The 25,393-nt window shown below is 40.2% G+C and overlaps 2 protein-coding genes across 5 annotated transcripts in view; both read left to right on the top strand.

The window, feature by feature from the left end:
- The first annotated feature begins 273 nt into the window (after positions 1–273).
- LOC117254703 (monocyte to macrophage differentiation factor 2-like) lies at positions 274–15,042 on the top strand. 2 transcript variants are annotated; one of them, XM_033623089.2, is made up of 7 exons: positions 280–1,154; positions 5,174–5,255; positions 5,500–5,660; positions 5,942–6,016; positions 6,103–6,204; positions 7,463–7,532; positions 8,546–15,042. In XM_033623089.2, exons 1-7 carry the CDS (start codon positions 1,141–1,143, stop codon positions 8,747–8,749), a joined length of 708 nt encoding a protein of 235 aa, XP_033478980.1. In that variant the 5' UTR covers positions 280–1,140; the 3' UTR covers positions 8,750–15,042. The 2 variants fall into 2 exon arrangements, with proteins under 2 accessions (XP_033478981.1, XP_033478980.1); XM_033623090.2 differs by lacking the exon at positions 5,942–6,016 and having other exon boundaries at positions 274–1,154.
- Positions 15,043–17,302: 2,260 nt separating this feature from the next.
- Positions 17,303–25,393, top strand: part of radil (Ras association and DIL domains) — a 32,656-nt gene continuing 24,565 nt past the window's right edge. For 2 of the 3 annotated variants that reach the window (XM_033624531.2, XM_033624533.2), the window contains exons 1-4: positions 17,342–17,481; positions 20,216–20,315; positions 20,619–20,733; positions 21,845–22,349. In XM_033624531.2, the coding sequence (XP_033480422.2) occupies positions 20,650–20,733; positions 21,845–22,349 (589 nt within the window). In that variant the 5' untranslated portion in view covers positions 17,342–17,481; positions 20,216–20,315; positions 20,619–20,649. Of the gene's footprint in view, positions 17,482–20,215; positions 20,316–20,618; positions 20,734–21,844; positions 22,350–25,393 lie in introns of all 3 variants that reach the window. The other variant, XM_033624534.2, reaches the window with a different exon arrangement.

Here is a 25,393-nt window from a genome sequence, read left to right on the forward strand (position 1 = left end):
TCCCTAAATAAGGTAACAAGATAGTTCAGAAACGTTTTGCTCATATCATCATAGTAACAGATTATAGAGTAAAACAATGGGTGATCTTTGTAGTACTGAAAAAATGAATGAATCAGTGTTTCATCAGCATGTCCACAAATATAGCAAGAGTTATCAACATCCATATCTGGAAATAATATAATTCACTGGGTAGATTTTGTGCAAAATTTTCTAACTGACATTTTACTTTGTATCGAATACTGTACATGTAAGGTAAAACCATGTTTTTTGCCAGTTAATCTCTCGCAAACGTGAGTTCCAGTAATAATTTCCCTCTGGGGGCGATTTTGTTTTAGTGTTGTGATAATCTCCAAGCCTCAATCAACCCAGATGACATCACTATGACATCATCAGGGTTGCTTTTCTAATCAGATTTGACAATGCTACTGCACAGCCACAGGGGACATTAACATTTTCACTAAGCATGATCTGTAAACTGACCTGAGTGCAAACATCAAACTGTGTTTCTCTTTATCTGAGCACAATAATAAAGCACACATACCCATCATCATGTCATGAGATCATCATCACGCAGCCTCAAACTCCGTGCCTGCATCAACACCTAGAGGAAGCACCAGAAACTGCAGGAAGCAAATGCACAAATTTCCTCAGCCATGAATCAGTCCCTCGGAAAATGATGTGGCAGCCTTCAGTGATGAAAAACAACCCTCCTCACCGAGTCGTGATGAGGTGAACCGGCGGCTGGAGCTCCACCAGAGACACACACAGACTCACAGAGACACACACACACAGAGAAGGGGAGAGACCACCAACATCAACACCACCACCAGCAGCACCGTGCAGGAAAAGCGGCCGTCTCCTCAGAGACCATCCCCGACGCCCACACTTCCGGACTGGAGCCTCTGGAGGCAGCTGGGTCGGGATGCGTCCGTCTCCCGGTGCTGCTTGAGATGAGGATAAGACGACGACGTCTTCCCCGGTGAAACGACGGTGTTCGTCACGTTTCATTAGACGTGCCCGTTACAATCTGAGCAGCACCGATCAAACCGCGGAGATTCATTCGCTCAGCACTCAGAGGGGATTCAGGCTTTAGCCATATACTGTCTATCTGCTGTCAACTGTTGCTTATTCCCACTGTAAATGAATCTTATAAGGTAGGTGACACCATTTTATCCCGCTGCTCATGTTATTCATCATTAGAAATAACTAGTGTTTATCATGATGCTGCCTGATAGTGGTTTTAATAATGATGATGAGGAGGAGGATGATTTGGGAACAGGCTGTTAAAAAGTGATACACATTTCATTATCTCTTAAACTGATGCTGTAATAATCTCGTAGCTCAGGGTTTGTTTGCATCACAAACGTCATTATTACCACACACAAATACACACACACACACACACACACACACACACACACTGACACCTGCCACTTCCCTCCTCCTCCTCCTCTCCATCATCATCATCTTGCTGTCTCTTCTGTCTTTCTCCCTTCCTTGATACAAACACCAGGCCACACTGACACATATCCTCTCTTATATTTGGATCTACACATGGAATAAAAGCAGGGTCCAGGCTGTCTTGAGGGTTTTTGGATGTGTTTCACAGGAGGAGGTCAAATGGAGCAGACCAGGGCTGCAACTGGCAATTATTCCATTACCAGTTAATGGGCTGATTGCTGCCTCGATTAGTCGAGTGTTTGGTGTGTGAAAGGACAGGAAACAGTACATAATGCCCATCACCAGTTCCCCAGAGCTCAGGGTGATATCTTTAAATCTGTTCTTCTTAACAATAGCCCAAAGATATCTGGTTTACACTGATGGAAAACAGAGAAAAGCAACAAATCCTAATGTCTGAGAAGGATTTGTGGTATTATATATTTGTTTTTGTTTGAAAAACAAGTGAAACAATTAATCGATTATCAACTCTTGAGCAGGCCACACCGATAACACCTTTTAAAACTGAATGTTTTCTGCTCGCCATAAGCAAAACCTCCTCAGCTCATATTTAAAATCAGATATATTAATGTGTGTAAAGTCTGGGTTCAACATGTTATAATGCTACAGACTGAGACGGTGGGAACATTATCATTATTGAATATAACACAGCTACAATTAAAATTAATCAATTAGTCAATCAAAATCAGTCAGCTTTTTTTGATAGTTGATTAATCGTTTCAGTCATTTTACATGCAAACATGTCAAATATTTCCTGGTTCCAGCTTCTTAAATGTCAGAATTAGCTGCTTTTCTTTTTCATTTATGACAGTAAATAAAGAGTCCTCAGGTTTTGGACTGTAGGTTGGATGAAGGAAACAATTTGAAGACATCACTCTGGGAAACTGTGATGAACATTTTTCACATTTTGGAAAAACTAATTGATTAACTGTGAAAATAATTATAATAATAATGACAATGTGAGTTGTCCTGCACAATTACGCAGCTGTCATACTTTAACTTCTTAAAGAACACAAGATAATTTGTGATTTAGTTTATTATTTTGCTAAAAAAATATTTAAATCCTTGCTTTGTTTTTGCTGTTTTTTTTCCTGCATTCACACCTTTACACTAGGGCTAAAACAATTCATTGATTAGTCAACTGACAGGAAGTTAATTGGCTACATTTTTGACAACTGAATTGTTGTTATAGTTTTTTAATCAAGAAAAAATGGCTTCTCGACTTCAAACTTTTCAGCTTTTCTGTGTTACAGACCATTTACCTACCATCTACCACATAAATGTCTTATTTTGTCTGCACCAAACATAACATTTGAAAACCTAGGAGGGCCAGTTTTCTTTTTTTTTATTTATAAATTTTGCATACTGAATAATTCACAGATTGATCAACAATGAAAGTAATTGCCTTTACATACCTCCTGTCAACAGCCTCATCATTTCACACTCCTATGTGCAGTGAAGACCTCTGGAATATACAGTAACAACTAATGGATATTTTAACTGTAGATCAATTCATTGTTTAGTCTTTTAAAAATCTGATAATGATTTTTGCCTGTTAAAATCACAAGTTGATGTCTTTAAATTACTTGTTTTGTCCGACCAGCTGTCTAAAACCCAAATACATTGAATTGATAGTGATATAACAAAGAGAAAAGCAGCATGTCTTCATGTTTAAAAAGCTGGAACCAGAGAATATTTGGCATTTTTCTTGATAAATGACGTAAATAATTATCATTAAAACTGATCTGATCAATTTTATGTCCATCGACTTATCAGTTATTTATCTTATTATTTCAGCTCCACTGAAATGGGGTTTTCCACTATCTCCCTATTATGTACTTGATATATTTAGATACACTGTGCTGGAGTTGCTTGACAATAAAACAGGCTGTAAGATTAATTCATGTTCACCATTAACTGGACTTAGGATGTGGTCTTCATGGTTCAATGAGACAATGTGAGCGTTCCTTCTGTCCGTCCTGCTGTTGTATGAGAAGAGTTATCATGATGTTTCCGCAGCTCTGCTTCCCTCTGTCCAGTTAGTGAGTCTCTCTGCCTGGCCTCTGGCCTGGTAATTATCAGCCAGCTTGATAAAGTCATTAATGACCCGGCCAAGCCTGCTGGGCCTGGCACTGACACACACACACACACACACACACCAAAAAGAGATTCAGCAGACAGAGTGAGGCCAGTGCTGAATACAGGGCGAGGAAGGCTTTTTTTTTGGGACAGGACAGTGTTTTTTTTGGGCTGGGTCAGTTAGTATTAATAACTCTGAATGAGTGTCACTCTAAAAACAGCTGCTTGAGGAACAGGAGGACGGTGCAGAGAAATTATGCATGTCTGTTGAGATATTTTTCCATCATTGTCTTTATTAGAGATGGATTTTTTTTTGCCTTTTGCCACTCCTTCAGTTTTATCTCCTGATCCATCTGCAGATGGATCTGAAGTATCATATATATGATTTAAAAATGTTTGAAGCAGCTCATGTGGAGGAGAAGAACATCATGTTCTGCTGTTTCACACTGCTGCACAACCCCACAGAGATTCAAGGAGGACAGATTTAAGGGTAATATCACCCCACTTGGAATGAAACATCTTAAATTTCTGCAGGCAGAAACCTGAGGAGATGGCACACAAATACACAGCTACACATATACACACACATCAATGACGCTGTTAGGTGTGTAGATGAAAATACATTTGATTTTTTTTTTATACTTGAGTGGTGTTCCCTTTGATGGCTTCCTGTTTCTCATTCTGGGTTCCACCAATCTTAGAACAATGTGTGTGTGGGTGACTGTGTGTGCGAAGGAGACAGAGACATCGCTAAATCTAGGTCTCTTATGAAATCTGGCTCTGCAAGATGCAGCATAAAAATAGAGAGGGGTTGTGGTGTGTGTGTGTGTGTGTGTGTGTGTATGTGTGTGTTTTGTGTGTGTGTGTGTCTGCATGGACGTCTTTGTCCATTTGCCTTCCTGCATGTTAATTTAATCATGGAGAAGCAGAGAGGAGACATGGTTGGGGAGCAGCAGAGGGAAATGGAAGAGATGAGCAAAGAAGGATGAAAGAAACGAGGAGTTTTCTGGTGTGTGGAGAAAAAAAAAGACAATCCCTGCTCAATGGTTTCCATGACAACAGTGACATCACTGATGGAGTGCTACCTTCGGAGCTGTTGTGTGTTTGTTTGGCTTTCTGTTCAAGAGAATAGATTTGACTTTACGTATATATCTGTGTGTTTACGTGTGTGTGTTTGTGTGAACATGCAGGCACATCTGTACATGTGAATTGTTAATGAAAGAGCTCATCAGGACAAACCTCTGTCGGTTCAGTCGATCCGTGGTTACCCACTGTTGCCAGGCAACAGCAGTCATGGCAACAAGTTGAAGCATGATCTAGCGTTGCTAAGCAAGAGGACAGGATGGGGTGAAATTTTATGAGCACCACTGAGATACAAATGGATACAAATATTAAAGATGTTTCATAGTTTTAGGAATTCAAGAGGAAAACACATAAGAGTCCATATGAGGCCCTCGTGATTCACGCACACTCTGCTTTTAAGGACAGAAATAAATCATATTGTTGTATGTTTGTTTTATTTTGTATTTTTTAAATTATTTTAAGCTCTACTTGTATGTACAGCTTCATTATTATATGTTGTCAAAACTAATATCTAATAGATAAACTCAAACTTGTTCATTTGTCATGATTACAGGTTTATGAACAACCGTGTTCCTCCTAACAAGAGATACCAGCCCACAGAATATGAGCATGCTGCCAACTGTGCCACGCATGCGGTGAATGCACACACACACACACACACACACACACACCACAGAAGGTGATCGTTAACTCTCACACAGATGAAATGACACACTCAGAAGAAAGGAAAAAAACGCAGCAGCATTACATAACAGATTAATGACAAACACCAGATTATTTTTACACTACACCTACATCATGCAATTTATTTCAGTTTTTACTGCATGTTTGTTCGTTTGTCTGTATCTCATGTTTCATGTATGTTATGAATTCATTTAGTTATGGATAATCCCCAGCCTGCTCGGCAGCTCCGTGTTGCACTTCCAGTCGGAGGACCAATGGGAGCGGCTGTCAGCCTGGGTGTACGGGGCGGGGCTCAGCTCGCTCTTCATCATCTCCACCCTGTTCCACACTGTGGCCTGGAAGAAGAGCCACCTACGGTACACACACACACACACACACACAAAAACACACACACACACACACACACATGCACATTTCAACAGAATACTTGGACTGGAGTGTAATGCTGCAGATGATGAATATGGTTAAAAGATATAGTAGGACACCAAATACAGCCGTTTGCAAAGCCCCTTCTTTCACTGCAGAGACACACCAGCACAAAGATGTCTCCCCACACTGCAGATCTAAAACACACTGATGCTACATGTATAAACAGTGTCACTCAGTTGTCATGAGGCTGTTTGGTCTCTCTCTTCAGGTCTGTGGAGCACTGTTTCCACATGTGTGACAGGATGGTGATCTATTTCTTCATTGCTGCCTCCTACGCCCCTTGGTAAACACACAACCCAGCTAAATGTATGTATGAATGTGTGTATGTACAGTATTTGTAGTAATGTGTGCCTGTTCATGCGTTACCAGGCTGAACCTGCGGGAGCTGGGTCCCTGGGGGTGTCACATGCGCTGGCTGGTGTGGGTCATGGCCTCTTTTGGAACCACCTACGTCTTCTTCTTCCATGAAAGGTCAGTCCATGCATTCATATTTTACTTTTATTAATGTTGGATTGTCTCTCTGTTTATTAATCTAATCAATGTTCCTGCCGTGTGACAAAATAATCTCAACTCAAAGGTCCCCTTACCAGTGTTTTGTGAGTTCACTACTGTAGCACATAATCTTCATCAGCGAATGGAGCTGGCTCATTTTTACCCCAAAATGTAAAATATTGAAAGCTCTCTGTGTGGCAATTGTTTAGATGTGTTTAATGTAACTTTCATGCTCATTAATTATTGTCAAAACTGAAATGACAGTGACCTTAATATGTCCATAGAAACAACTTTACCACTTTCTCCATGATACACCTCTGGGCAAACAGATTTCCTTACTCAGAGAAATTGGGGCATGGCAATGTGCAGATTGCGAATAATGGGCATGTGCGTTTCAATTTAGACAGATTCTAATTCACAAACATACAGACAACAGTAAGAAAAAAATTGGCCGGTGTGCATGTGTCATGAATCTGATGGTAATTTTGTAAGCACGCTTTTTCTGTGTGCAAACTAAGAACATTTCTACACTCATATCAGTGAATTAAGCCCACTGTCAACAACCCTGTTTTCACAGTGAAGGCCTGTCAGTACCTTCACAATAAAATGCATTTATTTTGAAGCACATAAAGGAAGTGGTGAGGTACAAGTGGAAACTTTACAAGTTAGTTTAGCATGACAGGAAAACAAAACGATATTTAACATGGCTTGGCAGCAATTAACTGACAACAAATCTGCTTTCTAAGGTCAGTATCCGAAACAACCTAAGTGCAAAAAGTCAGTCCACAAGCACTGGTAGTCTTAACCTTAATCATCATTTAAAACAGTGTGGTGAGAACCCTCCTACTCTGAGTATAACATGTGAAGAGGAGGATAGAAAAAGGGAGATGAAGCAGCACACATGACATAACACGAGGACTGACAATGCTAACTACTCCCTCTCCACTGAGCAACAAATGGACAGCATCAGATGTCTGAACACCAGAACAAAAGTGGTCACAGCAAAGACTGTTAGGTAACTGACCAGGAGTCAGTGGCTGCCCAGAGTAAAATCAAGGAAATCTCCTCAACAGAGACAGGGCTTATGACCCTACCCCATAGATGACCTCTTGTAATCACTTGACAGGGGTTCTTTGCTAAGGTCATGTGAGACACAGTTGAAAGTGGATGGTTGAGTCGACCTTATGTTGTCCCATGTTTAACACTAATCTTTCATCCATGTTCCTCTCTGTGTCAGGTACAAGATCACAGAGCTCATCTGCTATACGGTGATGGGAGTTTTTCCTGCCTTGGTCATCCTCTCAATGGTGAGCACACTCATGTATGCCACATTTCAGCTTTGTGCTACTCAACTGAACTCACTCTTTTTTGGTTTTCCATCAGCAAAAGTTGTGGATAGTACCTGGTACTCTTTCCGGTACCGTCTCGGTCAAGGTTCAGTGTGAGCGTAGCGTAGTAGAAGGTGGAGTTAAAACACTGCAGAATGCAGACCATTGAGTGGTCAGAGAGAATTATCAATAGCGCTCAAACCCAAACTACTGGGGCATGTGCCCTATGTAGGCTTATTCTCTAGGAGCGGTTCAGGTTTGATTTTGACCCTTTGCTGCATGTCATCCACTCCGTCTTTCCCCCCTTTCCTTTCTGTTTTCAGCTATTTTTTTTAAGATTCTTTTTGGGCGTATTCCCTTTTTTCACTCATAGTACAGCTTCAGATACACAGGAAAGGAGGGAGAAAGGGGGGGGGATGACACGCAGCAAAGGGCCACAGGCTGGAATCAAACTCAGGCCGCTGCAGAGGCCTCAGCCCATGTGGAGTGCACACTCCACCAGGTGAGCCAGAGGTCGCCTCATCCTCAGCTATTCTATTGAACAAAGGAGAAAAAAAACCCCGGAATATCTTGGAAAGAAAAAATTGTCAAGCTACCATCAATAACAACTGCAATTTTTTAATTCACTCAAGCCAGATTAAAAAAAACATGGCAGCCTGCAAAACTATGACATTCCAGACGTCCGTCTGTTTGATTGGCAATGAAAGGATTTAGGGAGTGTTGCACTGAAGTTGATGTCAAGGTGGTTTTGAACAGCATCACTGTGGCCATCAGCTAAGAATCCCATCTACACTGAGGAGGCACTATCTGCAGTGGAAAATTAATTACAGAAAATAACCTGGTACCAAAAGTTAGTTGAGTCAAGACGAGTTGAGTTGAACGACGCAGTAGAGATAAGGCACTCGCCTTAGGTTTAGTCTTTGGGGTTTTGTCTTGTCCTCATTACGATGGCTTTAAAACTTAAACATAATGAAATGTTTGCTTCTTTGCAGCCGGAGCAGTCGGGGTTGTATGAGCTGCTTGTGGGCGGAGCCTGCTACTGTCTGGGGATGGTCTTTTTTAAAAGTGATGGCATCGTCCCATTCGCTCACGCCATTTGGCACCTATTTGTCGCTATGGGAGCAGCCATACACTACTATGCCATCTGGAAGTACCTCTATGCCCAGCCGCCTAGTCAGGTCCAGACCTCCAGATGACAACAGCGCTGACCTCACAGGAAGTAGCTCCTGCATTTGAGCAACTTCATGAAGATAATGTAAGCTGTGTCCTAATTCAGTGGCTACATCCTTTCAAAAGCAAGTGGGCTGAACCTCCTCCACAAATAAGACAGTGTAGATCACAGTAACAAAAACTAATGGTGCATTCAGGTGATCCTCGTTAGCTTGTAAATTAAAAAAATCTAATTAAATTAGAAGGTACAATGTTTACCGTGTTCACTATTTTAGTTTAGTGTGTTAGCATACTTATATTTCTAATTAGCACCAAATACAGCTGAGCCTGATGGGATTGTCATTATTTTTGCAGGAAATCAGCTCTGTCTGTACCACATTTTGTGATAATCCAACCAATGGTTGTTGAGATATTCAGTCTGGAACAGAGTGGTGGATCGTCTCACTGACTGACATTGCCATTTCTAAAGGAAGGCTGCTTGCATGGATCAAGAACCAGTAGTCAAACCGGGTACACAATAACTGAGTTTACAATACCAGGTAGGAACATCACGAGAACTTAGACTTTGATACCAAATCGATGCCAAAGTTCTGAAAACATGCGGTACTTGGTTTTCTCTGGTACTGTAGTTACGGGGGATGTAATTCTTTCAGAGGTGATGGGGCAGCATATACACCTACAAGTGTTCTAGTTTGCCTTTTAATACCAAATAAAGAAGAAGAATGACTACCAGTGTTAAAGAAGAACAACCTGTGGAAGATGGCCAATGAATTTTGTTAATTCTTTGCAGTGGGACCGCCAAGTATTTACACTACGCTACAAACACCAAGAGCGTGACGAGGCACTTACTGACAATTCTGCACGTTTAGTGTTTTTCTTCTGGTCGCCAAGAGTTGAAAGATGTTTAACTCTGGGTAAAATGCTGCATTTGTCACTGTCACTTTTTACTCAGCCATCCAATTACAACACTGTAGGCTTTATATTAATATATGGTTTCCAGCCAATAACATCTCACGAACCCACATAGACTAGTGTTTCTAGTTCAAGGTGGATCATCAGGGATTAACAGTAGAATTTATATTGAATTTAATTTAAATGTTTTTAGTAAAGGAGTGTATGTACGTGGAGTCTATTGTTTTGTTCTTGTTTGTTACTGTGGTATCAAACTGGGTATCGAGAGGCATGGAATTTCATTGGCATCGGTATCAACAACTAAATTCCTGGTTTTGTAATGTGCCTTGTACCAGTTTTGATGCTTGAGCTCAACACATGATGAACAATTACAACCAGTGTACTTGAGTAATTGTAAATGTATCCATGTTACTTCAGTTTATCTTCTAAGAGGTGATGAGGACACTTGAATGCACCATGGAGCAATTGTCCGGCATGCAGTAGATTGTAGGATACTGTGGTGAATACTGGAAATATTTCACCAGTTGTTTTTATCGAATGTGTCTAAAAAGAAGGCTGCGTTTGGAGGAAACATTGAGGCAGCCTCTCAGCGTGTTGTGAAAACTTCAAAGGAGGCAGCCCGTGAACTGGGACACAGCTTTTGTTTTTGTTTTTAGCAGTCCACTTTAGTTCAGTCTTATGTTATTTGGTTTTATTCCAATGATCAGGGGTCAAATTACTATTCTTGGAGATTTCTCTCTACGTGGTGCACGTCCAGATTCAGTGTTCAGAAGCTGAATTGAAGGCATTGTCTTATTGTCAAGGGGAGGACAATGTTTACAATTAGCTGACTTGACTATCATAATAAGTTTTAGGACATTATTTGAAGTATTATTATCATTATTAACAGATGGTTTTGGTTTGATCATATTTAGGAGGTTGTGACATCAGTAATTTACTATTCCAATTCAGAGCTCTAGATAGTATTATTACTGTTATTGTTACTAGCTGTGCTATCTACACTGTAGTACACTATATGGTTTAACAGCGGTTGCTTCAGTCAGTGATTTACTTGTGATTTCTAAATCAAGCATGACTGTAAGATGGTTTTCTTTTTGTTGAACATACAGATATTTATGGTTTTAGCCTCAGAGACTTTACTTGTGTGCTTCCACCTTTACCAGGCTCTACACAGTAGTTTATCAAAGCATAATTACTGAATTCTAATAGTTTACTGTTGTTGATTAGGTTTAGTAAGTGAAGATGTCATCAGTACGATTTATACAGTATATATATTTATTAATGACGTACAGTATATGTTGACCTCATCTATATTTTCTTCTATCGTACTTAAAGTATCAGCAGATTATCATCTTCATCTTAACGAGCGGGACCATTTGATAGAGTTTGTCAAAGCTACATGGTTGAAACTCAGAGGGGGAAAACCACTGTCTGATTCAGCACTGCCAGAAGACTGACTTACTGCCGTACCTGATAGCACACTACTACCATATACGTCTCACACTTGAAAGGAAACTGAAGCTATAGTATTGTTGAACAATCTGGCCCAATATTAAAGGAGCAGTGTGTAGGATTCATGGGATTTAGTGGCATTTAGCGTTGAGGATTGCAGGTTTTAACCAGCTGAAACTTCGTCTGGTTAGAATTAATTCAGTGTTCATTGGTCAGGGTTTTTTTAAAAGGAGCCGAATTATCTGCAGAGGTCTCTTTCTCTATGAAACAAATGGACCAGGTGATTAAAACACTGAGTAAAACAATTTCATGTTACAAATCAGTGTATCTCCGGTGTTATTTGGTGCATTGCAACGGCCGCTAGCCCAGCACATGCTAATGTGTGCTCACCTTTTTTACCCGATAGTTTAAGACTCAAATGTTCAGGAGGTTTTTATCAGAAGCCGAATTATCTGCAGGGGTCTCTACCTCTGCAAAACAAATGGACCCAGTGATTTAAACTGGGAAAAGCACTGAATAAGGCTGTTTCACGTTAAAAAACATAAGCGTTTCGTCAGGAAGGGGCTGCTTACTACAGTGGCTGAAGTGAAATTGCAAATGGCCCTAACTACAGCCAGTGTTTGGTTTGTCCATTCGTGGCTACAGTAGAAACATGGCGGTGCTCTATGTAGATATAAACGGCTCATTTCAAAGGTACACTAAAGAAAACATAATTAAAATTGTATTTCTGCCAATGTATCCCCCTAAATCCTACACACTGGACCTTTAAGGCATCTCAGGTGTGTGTGTGTGTGTGTGTGTGTGTGTGTGTGTGTATGAGTGCGTCTGCATGTGTGCGTGTATATGTGTGTGTGTGTGTGTGTGTGTGTGTGTGCGCGTGTGCGTGTGTATACATGTATCCTATACTGTCCGACTCCCATGAATCCAAAGCCTGTAACCGGCTGAGTCTATGTTTACACGTGAACGCATGTACCTTGAACACATAAAAATTATATTTGAAATACGTACGTACTCTTCGTGTTAAGCTGTGGCACATGGTGTACTGGACGAGCTTGTGTTGTATGATAAATGTGGCTAGAGGACCAAAAGGTCGTACGGTGTAATACTCATAGGTGTAAAAGAATTTTTTAAAACCTCAGCTCCTGTTCAACATCTTTTCGCTGCTGCCTGTCTCTCAGGATTTGGTTCATTTGGGCTTAAAAGCCTGTGAAGCCACATTCAAGGACCACTAAAGCTGCTCCGGTTGTTCGGGTGCTGTCTGCGGCAAAGAAAATGATCAAATAGCTGTGAAGCTGCTTTCTTTAAAGCTGGCACCTCTCCATACAGCTTCTCTTGCTTACTCACATCCCCAAGTAGGGCAGCAGTCCCAAAAGTTTTCTGCAAGCTTTACAAATGGGTAATATTTATAAAGTAACCAAACAGGAGAGAGCTTTAAGGCAGATAGAAATTGATATATATGACCACTACAGATATTACATCAGCAGATGTGTTTTCAGATTACAATAAAGACTAGAAAGCATGCATTCATCAAAACTGCACAGCCTTCTAAATGTGCAGTAGAAATTTGCATTTAGAGTTGCATTAAAATACACTGTGATAAAACACATATGCATTTTCATTCAAGTAAGTGCAGCAGTTATAGAGAAAATGAGGAAGGCAACAATGACTTTATCTCACAATATAAAGAGGTCATTTTTTAAATTTACTGCATCCACACCAAAAACAATTATCTTGTTCCTTTCATGCTCAAACTTTACACTTTTATCCTGCAAACTAGCAGACAAACAAAATGATGAAACAAATAATATTTACAAAAGTTATTATAGAACAAATCTGCACATTTTTATTGAAGGGGCAGCTGTGCAGGACCGTCTCCTTGTACTGCATAAAGCCTCGTTTTCACCAAGCAGTTCGGTTCAGTTCAGTTCAGTTCGTTAAATGGTTATTTTTGTGTTGTCATCGTCAAAAGTTGTGGATTGTACCAACAAAACCATTCCATAATGTACCGTTTTTCATCAGCCCTTAGTTGAGGTACCTACTACACTAATTCGATACTAAAAAGTGGAGCTAGAAACTCTCCAGTCTGATGATTGGTCAATAGAGAATCAACACCTTGCTCGAACTACAGTAACCACTGTTCCTTTGGTGGCAAGTTTACAAAAGTTAACATGAGTCAACCATTACCCCTCGTTTCCACTTACGTAAAAGTACGTAGACGAGTCAACCAGAAATCCATTCATTCCTATGGGAATCTCTGTGATATCCGATGTGCCTGCAAAACTCCTCCCCTCTTCCTTCTGTAATATTTCAATCCGCACTTTGCCTCAAATACGTTTGGAAAATTGAACTTATGCGGTGGATTTCGAACAGACCGTATGACAGTGTGCTAGCTTAGCTAACAGGCTGCTAACTAGCTAAAAGGCTGTTTTCTTCAATTCAGTTGCCTGTGTTAAAGTGAGTTTGTATGATTAAAAAGAACTTGTTTATTGAACACATTGTGAATCTGAAAGAAATGCACTTCCTTGCGTTGGACACTGGAGGCATCATCCGTTTATTTATGGATTTACGGACACCAGTCATATTTGTAATTGGAAACGAGGTGTAACTATAAAATGAAGGGGTGTTTTGCGGCCTTTTCATTTTTACTAATTAACATTAGACTCAGAATAATTAATTTAATTCACTGTGCCATCCAGGGCTACTGCTGGCAGCTACTGGCAACTTTTGATGTAGGACATTTTCTTGCCCCGTTCCATAGACGATCAGCGATGTTTCATTGCATTGTTGGTGAAGAGGAAATACAGCGAGACGCTAGAAACAATCTAGTAAAAACCCCGTCTACATTAAGAGCACTGTCTGCTGTGGAAACGCTTAACAGATCTCGGGTTTAGGTACATGTCTTTACCAAAACTGTCTGGTGAAAATGTGGCTTAACTGCCCCTGGTCAGGTCTTGGGGGTCTAAAATACACTTTTATCTCAAAACTTCAGAATGTTCATGCTTCAATATAACTACAACTTTTTTTAAATTACAACTTACCAAACTGCACATGAATGCATCATTATACTGTAGCGTATAGGTTGTAGGCTTCATTTCAACATTGGGTGGGGGGACATATATGAAAACGGGGGGTTTTTGTGCACCAAATTATGTTGTAAATGTCTTTAATTTGATCAAAATAAATCCTCTGCTACATTCATATGTTTATTGGAGACAGATGCACATGCTCTGCCTCCCGAAATCTACTATTTATGCTGCAGGATCCCAAAAGAAAATAACCTGGAACTAACACAAACCTTGATTATCACTGCTGACCATTTTGTTTTTTGGTCATTAGGTAGCGGTAATTTAATGTCAGAACAAATGTATTGTCACAGCTTGGAATAAAATTCTTAAGATATATTCTCAAATTTAAGAGTACCTTTCCACATTTGTACTCTAAATGTTTACTTGAGCCTCTGAGAAACACCAAATGATTGAGAGTTTACTGTTCTGGAGTACTCGGGGGTATTATAGCTTATTATAGGCAGTATTTTGACTCCACAGGCAGGTTTGGCGACGATAAGATGAAGTATTTGAGGGTTTGACGTGTGTCTTGTCTTGTCTTGGTTTTAATATCTGTCTCATTCAGACATACAGTGCCCACCTGACTTTGTATAGAGTTTTTTAAACTCTCCATGAAGCCTTCATGGACCCTCTGTACATTCTTTATAGATGCTCTGTGATTGTGGAGCTGCTGACTCTGTTCTCAGTGCTGCTGGTGTTTTCTTTCTGGTCGTACAAGACTGATTATATTATCTCATATTCTTTCTCTCTAGTTTTCATATTGTTTTTTTGTGTGTCTGTGGTGCTTTTGTGCTGTGATAAGCCTATATGATGCCAACAATGCTTTTATCTTTTCTATTTCTCTTGTAATAAAAAAGCTTTTTCATGCAGTATTTTCCTGGACTCAACATTTATAATGTTTCACCTCTTTACTTTTTGTCTACAGGAGCTGCTGAAGGCTGCAGCAGTTTACTGCTAACTAGTTCTTGTCATACAAAAATACGGAAAATTAAGTATAGCTAATTGGATGCTGTTCAAACATTCACACACTGTCTGTTTTGAATTAACCAAACCTTCATGTCAAGTATACAGAAGTAAATCAGCTGACAGGGCTGTATTCTGTTAGATTTAAGATCACATACCTCATATTTGTCAGTGGTTGTTAAAACGTTGCTGTTATTGATATGACACCATAGGAATTAAATCTATTATTTAAGGTAGTCATTCATCGGTTTCACATTTAATAAATATAACAGTAAAATGTTTTACATATGGTGTGTTTTATATATGGTGGTACTGAAAAGACTATAAATAATGGACAAAAAAGTAGGTCCTAATTATGAAAGATGAAGAGTAGTTAGTCACAATGTACCTGTAAATCTGTGTGTAAATATGAAATTATAGTTTTTACTTGGAATACACCATCAATTCAAAAATATTTTGTTACATCATAAATAGAGCACATTTTACATTAGTTGTGATGGATCCATCACAGATCTTTACTTTGACTTCCTCTATAGAACGCAATAGATTTATAAAGAAACATTTATCTATTTAGATGATCATAGTTTGCAAATTCATTCTGTAGCAATCCTTTGTTTTTTTCCTCCTTTGCAAAAACAAAACATTACCTCTGTTTAGGATCATTAGTTATAAAGCAAATAAAAATAATAATAATAAAAATAATAGGCAAACAAAAATACAATAAATACAAGTAAATTAACACATTTTTTTTCTACACACCCAATAATGGGATTAGGATTATCAATCAATCAATAAATAAAAACTAATAATAAAGTAAAATGAATGAATGAATGAATGAATTAATTAATTGAAATGTGTATAACATTAAATGCATATATGAGACATTATGAAATAAGTAATCATATGAATATTAAGACTTTTTATTTTCTAAGTAAAATGTTTATTTTTACATTTTATAATAATGACCTCATTGGATTATTTCACAGTTTCATTGTTATATTACTCATATTGAGTGTGCTTATTCACACGGATGTTTTTTATTTTATTTCTTTATTTTTTAGGTTTTCAACATTATACCACAACAAGTTTAAATAAGTTTTAATGCAGAGTTTGTGATTATGCTTTCTCACTTATGTCCAACATACAAGATAAATCTTTGCCACTAAGATATCTTAGGAATGAGCCCCATGTACACTGAAACCATTCTTATTTATCTTTGATTGTGTATGTATTTTTTCCCAAAGGAAAACACGGGTATTTCCTATATTTTTATTTTTTATTTAATTACACTGGTCATCAGAGTTCATGTAAAGCCAAGAGTGAAGCATGACTCACCCTCTGTGGGGACATGAACTGGAAACACACCTGTTTATTGAGATAAATTACATGACCCGGATGCAGACCGGTCAGATGCATCAAGTTCAAGATTATATTTTGTCGAGACAGTTGGAAGCTGAAAAATATTTTAAGTCTTTACTCTTAAAGAAGTGGATTGACAGAGAATTAATTTGTAATAATGACAAACATTCATAGGCTCCAGATATTCAATCATCAATGATTATAAAAAAACAATGGAAAAAAGAAAATTTGGACTGTTGGTCTGACAAAACAAGCGATCTGAAGAAGTCACCTTGACCTCTGAGAACCCTTCATGAACACTTCCAACTACTGTCTGTATAAATAAAATAATCAATTGATTAATAAGAAAAATAATAGATGGAAAATCAGTAAAGAAAATAGTTGTTAGCCTGTTGAGGAACAAAACATGTGCATTCAAAAAATAAATTTACATTCTCCAAAGAATTTTAAAATGAACCAATCCTGTTATGTGGTATATTAAACACGAGACATGAATATTAAATAATTATTATTAATATTTCAAAAACATTCTGATTTAAAGATTTAGTGGTTAATAATAAACCATTTGGATCCCATGTTGAGCCTGTGCCTCCGTGTTGTGCTCGTACCGCCGGTCTCCGCCAGGCGGCGGTGTCTCGGTCCACTCGGGTGTTGCCAGAGCAGGTGCGCCGAGGTGAGGCAGCGCGGAGAGTTCGGGTGTTTCCGTCGCGGCTCGGCAGTGAACCGCTGTGGATGTGGGAATGCGGTTGCCTGAGGCAGCAGCGGGCATTGCTGGACACTCGGCTGAGATGTGCGTACAGAAAGAGGAGCCCTCAGCGGTTGGCTGTCGTCCAAGTTAACGGGCTGTTTTGGGGATGAGGGTGGCAGCTGCGGACGGCTGGGTGTCGCTCGCTGGGGTCTTTTCCTCCCTTATTTTTCCGGGGATTTTCTGTCTTGTGGGGGAGAGGGAATGAGAGAGGAGCCAAGGAGGATTCCCCAGCACTATGGAGCCACGCATTGCAGGCAGCGTGAGTACCAACGCAACAGACACCCAGGAGAGCCCTCGGGGGACTGGGCTTGTCACTGCTGGAATCACACAACTTTTCCAGGATCTATTTTATTGACGGGCAGCCGCGCCACAGCTTTCACCACCCTCGCAGTTTAAACATTTCATTGTCATTGTTGTTGAGTGGTGTTCACGTGTCGAACACGCTAATTGATTATTCATTGTGTGTAATGAGCGCGACTACAATCACTAGACACACCTGCTGACGGTGAGAGGCCGGGGCTGGTAGCTTTTAGTGCCGCGCCTGACGACTCATCAGCGGATTAATTTCTGAGGATTTTCTCCTGCCTTTTGTTGCTACGGCGGTTGCTACTGACGACCACTGAGCCCAAAGTCGTAAACAGACGGACGGACAACAAATAAAGGGCAGACCCATTATAGTAGTCACAAGTTCTGCACAGTATCATGCAGCCTGTTTATTTGTGTCAAGTTTTCCTCAGCGCAGTCTTTATTTCTGACCTTCTGGCAGTCTAGACAAGGACAGGCTGCAAGTGAAAAGGTGGTGAAGTTGTAGTCTGTGTGACATGATTACCAAATGTAACACTACCTCCTGGGTCACTAAACGCACCCTACCAATGCAAAATTTAGGCCTCCGTCTCTCTCAGTTTCTTGTGTGGACGCTGGAGGGGTTTGTTGGTCCCAGGATTGAGTTAACTGCGGCCAAGTAGCCAGATTACAGTGGATTAGCAGGCATTTAAAATAGTCACGTTATCCCACCAGTGCCTGCAGAGTCAGCTACAACAACACCTTTTAGGCTGCCTGCCAAATATTTGCTGAAAGGAAATGATATACAGTGTGAGTGGATAACTGCACAAAGTTGCAATCAAAACAGACTGCATGAGGTGCTGCTCTCATCTGCTGATAGACCTGCTACACTGGTGAGAGGTCCTCTTATCGGTCATCAGAGTTCATGCAAAGCCAGGAACGAAGCGTGACTCACCCTCTGTGGGGACATGAACTGGAAACACACCTGTTTATTGAGATGCATTGCATGACCTGGATGCAGACAGGCACAGTGTGTCAGTTGAATCAAGTTCAAGATTAGATTTTCACAAGACATAAGGGAAACAGTGCAACACAGTCAGAAGCTGAAAAATATTTGATTTGAATATTTAAACAAACGGACTGACAGAGAATTAATTGGCAAAAATGGCACACATTTGTTGGCTCCATATTTCCAGTCATCAATATGATGATTTGCTACTTTTCCTTTTGTTTTGGCAGACAAAACAAGCAATCTGAAGAAGTCACCTTGACCTCTGAGAACCTTCCGGGAGCATTTTCAACTACATTATTTGTTTAAACGAAATGATTTAATTGATTAATCAGAAAAATAATAGATTGAATATCAGTAAAGAAAATAGTTTTTTGTTGAAAAACAAGATTTGTGCATTCAGAAAGCGCAAAGAAGTCTTACATTTTCCAAAGAATTTTAAAATGAGTCTTTATTCTTTACTCAGGATCTGCAGGTCCACATAAAATGTGCAAGCAAGACAAGACATCAACTTATCACATTGCAGACAGTTTATAACATACATACATTTAGATAAAACCCAAACAATAGACAGCAGTTCTCACACATTTACAGTGTCATCACATTAGTAGATCTTTAGATCGTAGATTGAATCCTGTTATGTGGTATATTAAACTCTGGACTTGAGTGTTATATATTCCCATTGTTGATAAAAATCAAAAGACATTTTGATTTAAAGATTTAGTGGTGTGTCCTAAGATAAGATGTGCCCAGTGAGCTCAAAGTCTAAAGTCAAAGGCTAGTGTTTGAATATATGATTCAGTCAGGAACACTTTGGTCAAAGAAAACTTCCATTTGCAGTATTATATTCGGCGGTATGGCTCTGTCCTGGGGCCTCTCTGCCTTTCCTCGAGTATACCCAGAAAGCCTCTTCCACATGCCTACGTGGAAAGCCATAAGGCAGAGAGAGCACACCTCTCTGCCCTTCCATGTGCAAATGAGGAAAGCCTGAGGCAGAGAGAGCAAACCTCCCTGCCCTTCCATGCGCCTACATGGAAAGCCTAAGGCAGGAGAGCAGCAGCAAAGACCCCTGGGAACAGAACAGAGCAGCATCAATGACAAACAGAAATGACATTGATAAGTCAGACACAGCATGAAAACGAGGAGCTGGGGTGGAGACGGGTTGCAAAGCAGCTTGCAGAGGAAGCAGCAACAGTAGGCAGGCCAGAGCAGTTTAAATAGGGCGCCCTGAATGAGATTCGCCAGTTGGATGCATAGAAAGGAATCATGTGATCTATCAGCTGACTCCCTTTTATCAATCAGCTGCTCCATCAGTTGATTGGCTGTTTGAGATCAACTGATGTAGCTGGGATGTGAGCTGAGCTTGATGTCGTGTCCTACCTGAACTAATGCTATGCTCAATTTTTTATCAATAATGGTTTCTATACAAAAATTCGCCATCCGCCTTACATTGTCCACGCCCAGAACTCAGTTAAAAATGTCTTTGACTGACAATTATGTGATGTTGATTTGCAGTTTTGACTCTGGTGAGAAAACAGATTAGTTATGTCAAGAAATCATTAAAAAGCTAAAAGCCACAGTGATATCTGAATCTCAGAGGATCTGGAAACCAAGTTAACCTCAGTGATCCATTCGTCAGCATGAACTCCTCAGTGTGGCTATAAACTGAAATAAACATCGTCTTTATTCTTTGCTCCTCCAGTGTGAAAGGTGACAGTGACATGAAAAGTATCTGACCCTCAACTGTAAACCTTTACCTGGTGCTGCTGCACGTCAGAGCGACAACACGTAACAGCATCAAGGTACTCACCAGATGCGCGCGCACACACACACACACACACACACACACATTTTTGTTTTTAATCATTGTCTGTTTATGGTGAATGCATTTTGCATAATAGATTTAGGGAAGATTTTCTTTACCTTCCAGATCTACAATGTTTCACAAGTAAGTGTAAGATGTACCCTTGAGTCCTTTTACGCATGGACTTCTTGCCTTTGAGTGTGTGTGTGTGTGTGTGTGTGTGTGTGTGTGTGTGTGAATATGTGAATCCTTTACGATGGATTCAAATAAAACATTTAAAATGTATTTCCTTGCTCACCAGTTGTGGAGTTTGTGAAGCCAACAGCAGCATCATGTTCTACGGTTCTTCCTCTGGGGCCAGTATGTCCCTGCCGTCCAAGAGCCGCCTGAAACGCCAGAGCAGGACCTTCACACAGGTACACACAAATACACACAGACAAACCTACACACTGCCGTTTTGGTCATTCAATCTCAAGAGACCACCCAAGTTAAATAAAGGTCAAAATAAATGATGAAAACAAAGACACTCTGGCAAACATCAGTACAGTTTTAGTGAAGTGCTTGACTCTGCACTATTTCTAACAATACCTTTACCTCAAAGGTTAAGGTTACCCAAATTACAAATTAAAGCAAAAACAGGTTTCTCACTTGTCTCTACTGGTATCCAGACACGTAGATATTTTCAGCTTTACTTACTGAGGTTTTGAAATGTCCAGTCCCCCCCCACTAGGATTTCACAGGCTTTTTTGTGATTGTTTCGTCCAGAGATGCGTGATGTCACAGCAGCTTTTCTAAAACATCACTATGCATGTTGCAATTTTTTTAGGCCTTTGCAATGAAATTGCAGGAGCAAATGAAAATTGCAAAAGTTGTGATGCTCCTTTGGATTCGGAGCTCATTACCATGAGCACTCAGTGTTTCCCACAGAATTAGATTCTATGTGATGGTGTGACAGTTAGCCCTGTCACTGTGTGTGTGACTTCTGGCACAGGTGCAACAGTCGTCTCATGATAAAGACGGGGTAAGGAATGCTCTGAAATTAAATTAAATGAGATTTTACCTGTTTTAAAAAGTAAAATTTGTGGTAAAGTTGCAATGACTGGACTAAATTGCAAAGTTGCCCAGACTTCATGGTGATTGGCAAAATTTGCATTAATTTGCAATCGCAATATCGCAACATCCTGGAGGAACTGATTATCTAAAATTGTCTATTCAATAATAGTGTCTCTGGAGAGACTCCTTGACGATCAATTTTTAGCCACTAGCTCGGAGCATGATTCTTAAAGATGGCAATGTTACTGATATATCACAGTATTGACTGGATGGAGTGGCTCAACATTTTGTAAAGACATTTATGATCTCCAGAGAATGAAGCATACTGACTTCTGTGATCCTCTTATGTTTTCTCTAGTGTCGCGATGAGTTTCACAACTGTGGTTTTGAGTGAAATGTCTCAGCAGCTATTTGATGTATTATCATGACATTTGGTTCATACAGTGCATTCAGTATTGTTTGTCTGTTCACCAGGTCCTGTACCGCACTCTGAGTTACAGAGACCGTGTCCCGGTAGAAACTGGAACAAACACTCGTGGGGACCGGCGCTCGACTACTGAACCCCCAGAGCGGCCGGCAGACGATCCAGCTGAACTCTCCACGCAGAGCTCAGCCCCCGGGGTGCTGAAGATCTTTGGAGATGAAATTTGTGCCGGTGCCAACTACAAGAGCGTCCTGGCCACACCGCGCTCCAGTGCACAGGAGCTGGTCAAAGAGGCACTCGAGCGTTACTCTCTCAACAAGAACGCTGCCCACTCTTACGTCCTGTGCGATGTGATCGGGCGTTTGGAGGGGGGTGGCGGGATAGGAGGAGGGGGATGGCGAACCGAGTGCCTGCGTGCGCTTGGGGACAATGAAAAGCCGCTGTTGCTTCAAGAGCTGTGGAAACCCAGAGAGGGACACGCTCGCCGGTTTGAGCTGCGCAGGAGAGCAGAGGTGGAGGAATTCAACGCCAAGGATAAGGACACCATCACTGCTGGTGAGGACACACACAGTGACAAACACACACATGTAGATAGACAGGTACACACAGAGACACACACAAACACACACACAGCAGCTGGTCTAATTCCCTTCCTTTCTTGACATGTCAAACTCAGCAGAAAAGCACAGCTCGTTACCTCTTCTGCAGTGTGTGTGTGTGTATGTGTGTGTGTGTGTGTGTGTGTGTAGATGCAGAATAAGAGCTTTCGTCACACTTATTATCCTGAAGAGAGGATATTGTTCCTGGGTGATAAGGGTTTCATTTGGGTTTTTGGAAACACACACACACTTGCATGTGTAAATAAGCACTTAAAGAAAAGCACACACAACTGCACACACACAGTGGAAATGCATGGACAGCTGGTCGATTGATTGAGTGAAAGCTGAATCCTTTGCGGCGGGAGGTGTGGATGGGTGTGGGCACTCGAGTGTTTTTATGAATGACACATTTCTAATACAGATGCATATCAAGTACCAGCACTAAGCTGGACTGAGTCACACCTGAACTGTGCACACTCAGGTGATAGTACAGTTTCCAGGAGAGATTCACGAACTCTGCAGTCAGAGCTCAATAGATAATTTGTAAATAATTTGCATAAACTTGTATAACTGCTGTTTATGACTTTACATCCGCAATGCAGTAATATGAATCTGTGCCCGTGTGAATGTGTGGGTCTGTTGGAACCACCAGGTGACCTTTACATAGATTGGTTTACTGATGGATGAAAAGTTTGCCATTTACACACACACATGCACACGCTCACCCGTTACGTTGAAGACATTTATCAACACCTAGACAATAGTGTTCAGAGAGTTAAGAGCAAGTATTTTCAGCCTCACAGTCACACATTGCACTTTGCAGCCACACTAACATTTCTCATGAAGCATGCCAGGGTTTACTGGTTGCTATGTCAACTTGTGCAGCAGCCAGAGAGTCAGTCAACAATCTTGTTTTAATGTTGAACAGTGCAGTTGTTGTACACGTGTCATACAGGACACAAGACAATATTGATTAATATAGTAAAAGCCATGAAAAAGGATAAGGTTGGTGTTATTTTATGTTTTTCTTGTGGCCATTAATTCCCATGAAAAGACCAAAACCTGTCAGACCATTTCTCAAGGCTGTTTGACTTTTCTGCTTTGTCTGTTTCACAAATAATGAAGTTTAGTTTTTTAAAAAAAAGGCTGTTGAGTGCCTGTTTTTGTGCACATATGTGGCATATTAAAGGTCCAGTGTGTAGGATTTAGGGGCATCTATTGGCAAAAATGGCATATAATATTCGTAACTCTTAGGGCCAGGGGAAAAAATTGATACAGGGTAGTATCACAGTATTTTTGTGTGGCAACATTGTATCATCACACAGCACCAACTGTCTATTTTATATTATATGAATTATTAATATTACAAATCCAAATTAAACTTTAGCTAGCTTTCTAGAATAATATAATGAATTGCTTTTTCAGTTCACAAGATACATTTTGCTGCTGAAAAAAAATGATATAAGTTTTCCTCTGGTGACATTATTTGCAGTTGAAAAAAGGTAATAATTTGCTATATATTGCAACATATTTTATTGCAATACATATCGCAATATGTTTAAAATCTCAATAATATTGTCTCATGACTTAAATATCATGATAATATCATCTCGTGGATTCTCTGGTGATTCCCATAACTATGTTTTCATTAGTTTATAGTCATCTTAAACTAAGAATCATTGTCTTTTCGTTACCTCAGAATGAGCTGTTTATATCTAATATCTACCAAACACTGGCTCTAGATAGGGCCATTCGAGCTTTTACTTCGGCCACTATATTATCACCAAGTCGCTGTTGAAGTGATGCGCAAACGCATGTTAACGTAGTTATGTAGTGACAGGATTGTGTGTGGCTGCTATTTGCCGAAGAGCAACTCAATTGAACATCATCTAAAGTTTATATTTGGTCAAAAAAAACCTATGTTTTTTATCAGTGTTTCGCCACCTCATTGCATCCTCTTGGGCGCTGCAATGCACATTCAGCAAGTAAAGTTTCAGCTAGCTAAGCTAAGTAAAACAATACCACAGCTAGAAACAAAAACATATGATTGGTTGATGCTTCACTTTGTCATTGGAGTGCTGCAAAAGTTGAGACCAGCTCAGCTTTGATTTGTAGCAGGTTATACCTGTCTGCAGACACATGTTGGGTGTCAGTTTGTACCTTCATGTCTCTCAGAGGTAGAGTGGGTCGTTCACTGATCGGAGGATCAGCGACTCAATCTCCAGCTCTTCCAGTCTACATGTCGAAGTATAACTGAGCAAGATACTGAACCCCAAATTGCTCCCGATGGCTGTTCCATCGGTGTGTGAGTGTGTTTAGTGAATAGCAGGTGTCACCTTGAATCTATGAATGTGTTTGTGAATGGGTGAATGTGACTCGTAATGTAAAAAGCGCTTTGAGTGGTCAGATGACTAGTAAGGTGCTATACAAGTGCAGGTCCATTTACTGGCATCCATTGAAAATGAATTGTAGCTTGTTGCTGTGTCGCTCGTAGTGTGAACACGGCATAAATGCTGCACACTGGACCTTTAAATGTGCTCACTTTCCTGCATGCAGCGGGTCCCTTGTTTTGTGTTTTATCGTTGGGGAGCATCTACCCACTGTTTCCTGTGGATGCTTAAAAAAGGTTGGGTAATTTCCTACAACAGCTGGTTACTGTAGTTTTTAGCAAATTTTACCCAAAAAACAATTGAGTAGAGCTTTTGGTGGTGAATATTTTCCATCATGGATTAATACATGTTTTGTGTGCTAGTGAGTGTTTTCAGCAGGACAGTGTGTGGTGAATTGACTCAAAATAAACTGCAGTGGTCATTGTAATAAAGAAACATGTTACTCAGTGCAGCAGCGTGGCTCACTGATGTCTTTTAAAAACATCAATGAGGCTACTGGCACAGAGAAATAAGCCACCACATCAGGCTTTGGCAACACAGACAGTTCATAGGACCAATTTGTTGTTGGTTTAGGTGTTTTCATTGATTTGGATTTGTTTACAGTAAGAAA

Source organism: Epinephelus lanceolatus, chromosome 3, assembly GCF_041903045.1.
Source record: "Epinephelus lanceolatus isolate andai-2023 chromosome 3, ASM4190304v1, whole genome shotgun sequence".
In the NCBI taxonomy this organism is placed as follows: Eukaryota; Metazoa; Chordata; class Actinopteri; order Perciformes; family Serranidae; genus Epinephelus; species Epinephelus lanceolatus.

Excerpts from the sequence above, each read along its gene's own strand:
- LOC117254703 (XM_033623089.2), top strand. Across the intron at positions 5,256-5,499 it reads CCAACTGTGCCACGCATGCG|TTATGGATAATCCCCAGCCT; the intron begins GTGAATGCACAC and ends GAATTCATTTAG. Across the intron at positions 6,017-6,102 it reads GCTGCCTCCTACGCCCCTTG|GCTGAACCTGCGGGAGCTGG; the intron begins GTAAACACACAA and ends ATGCGTTACCAG.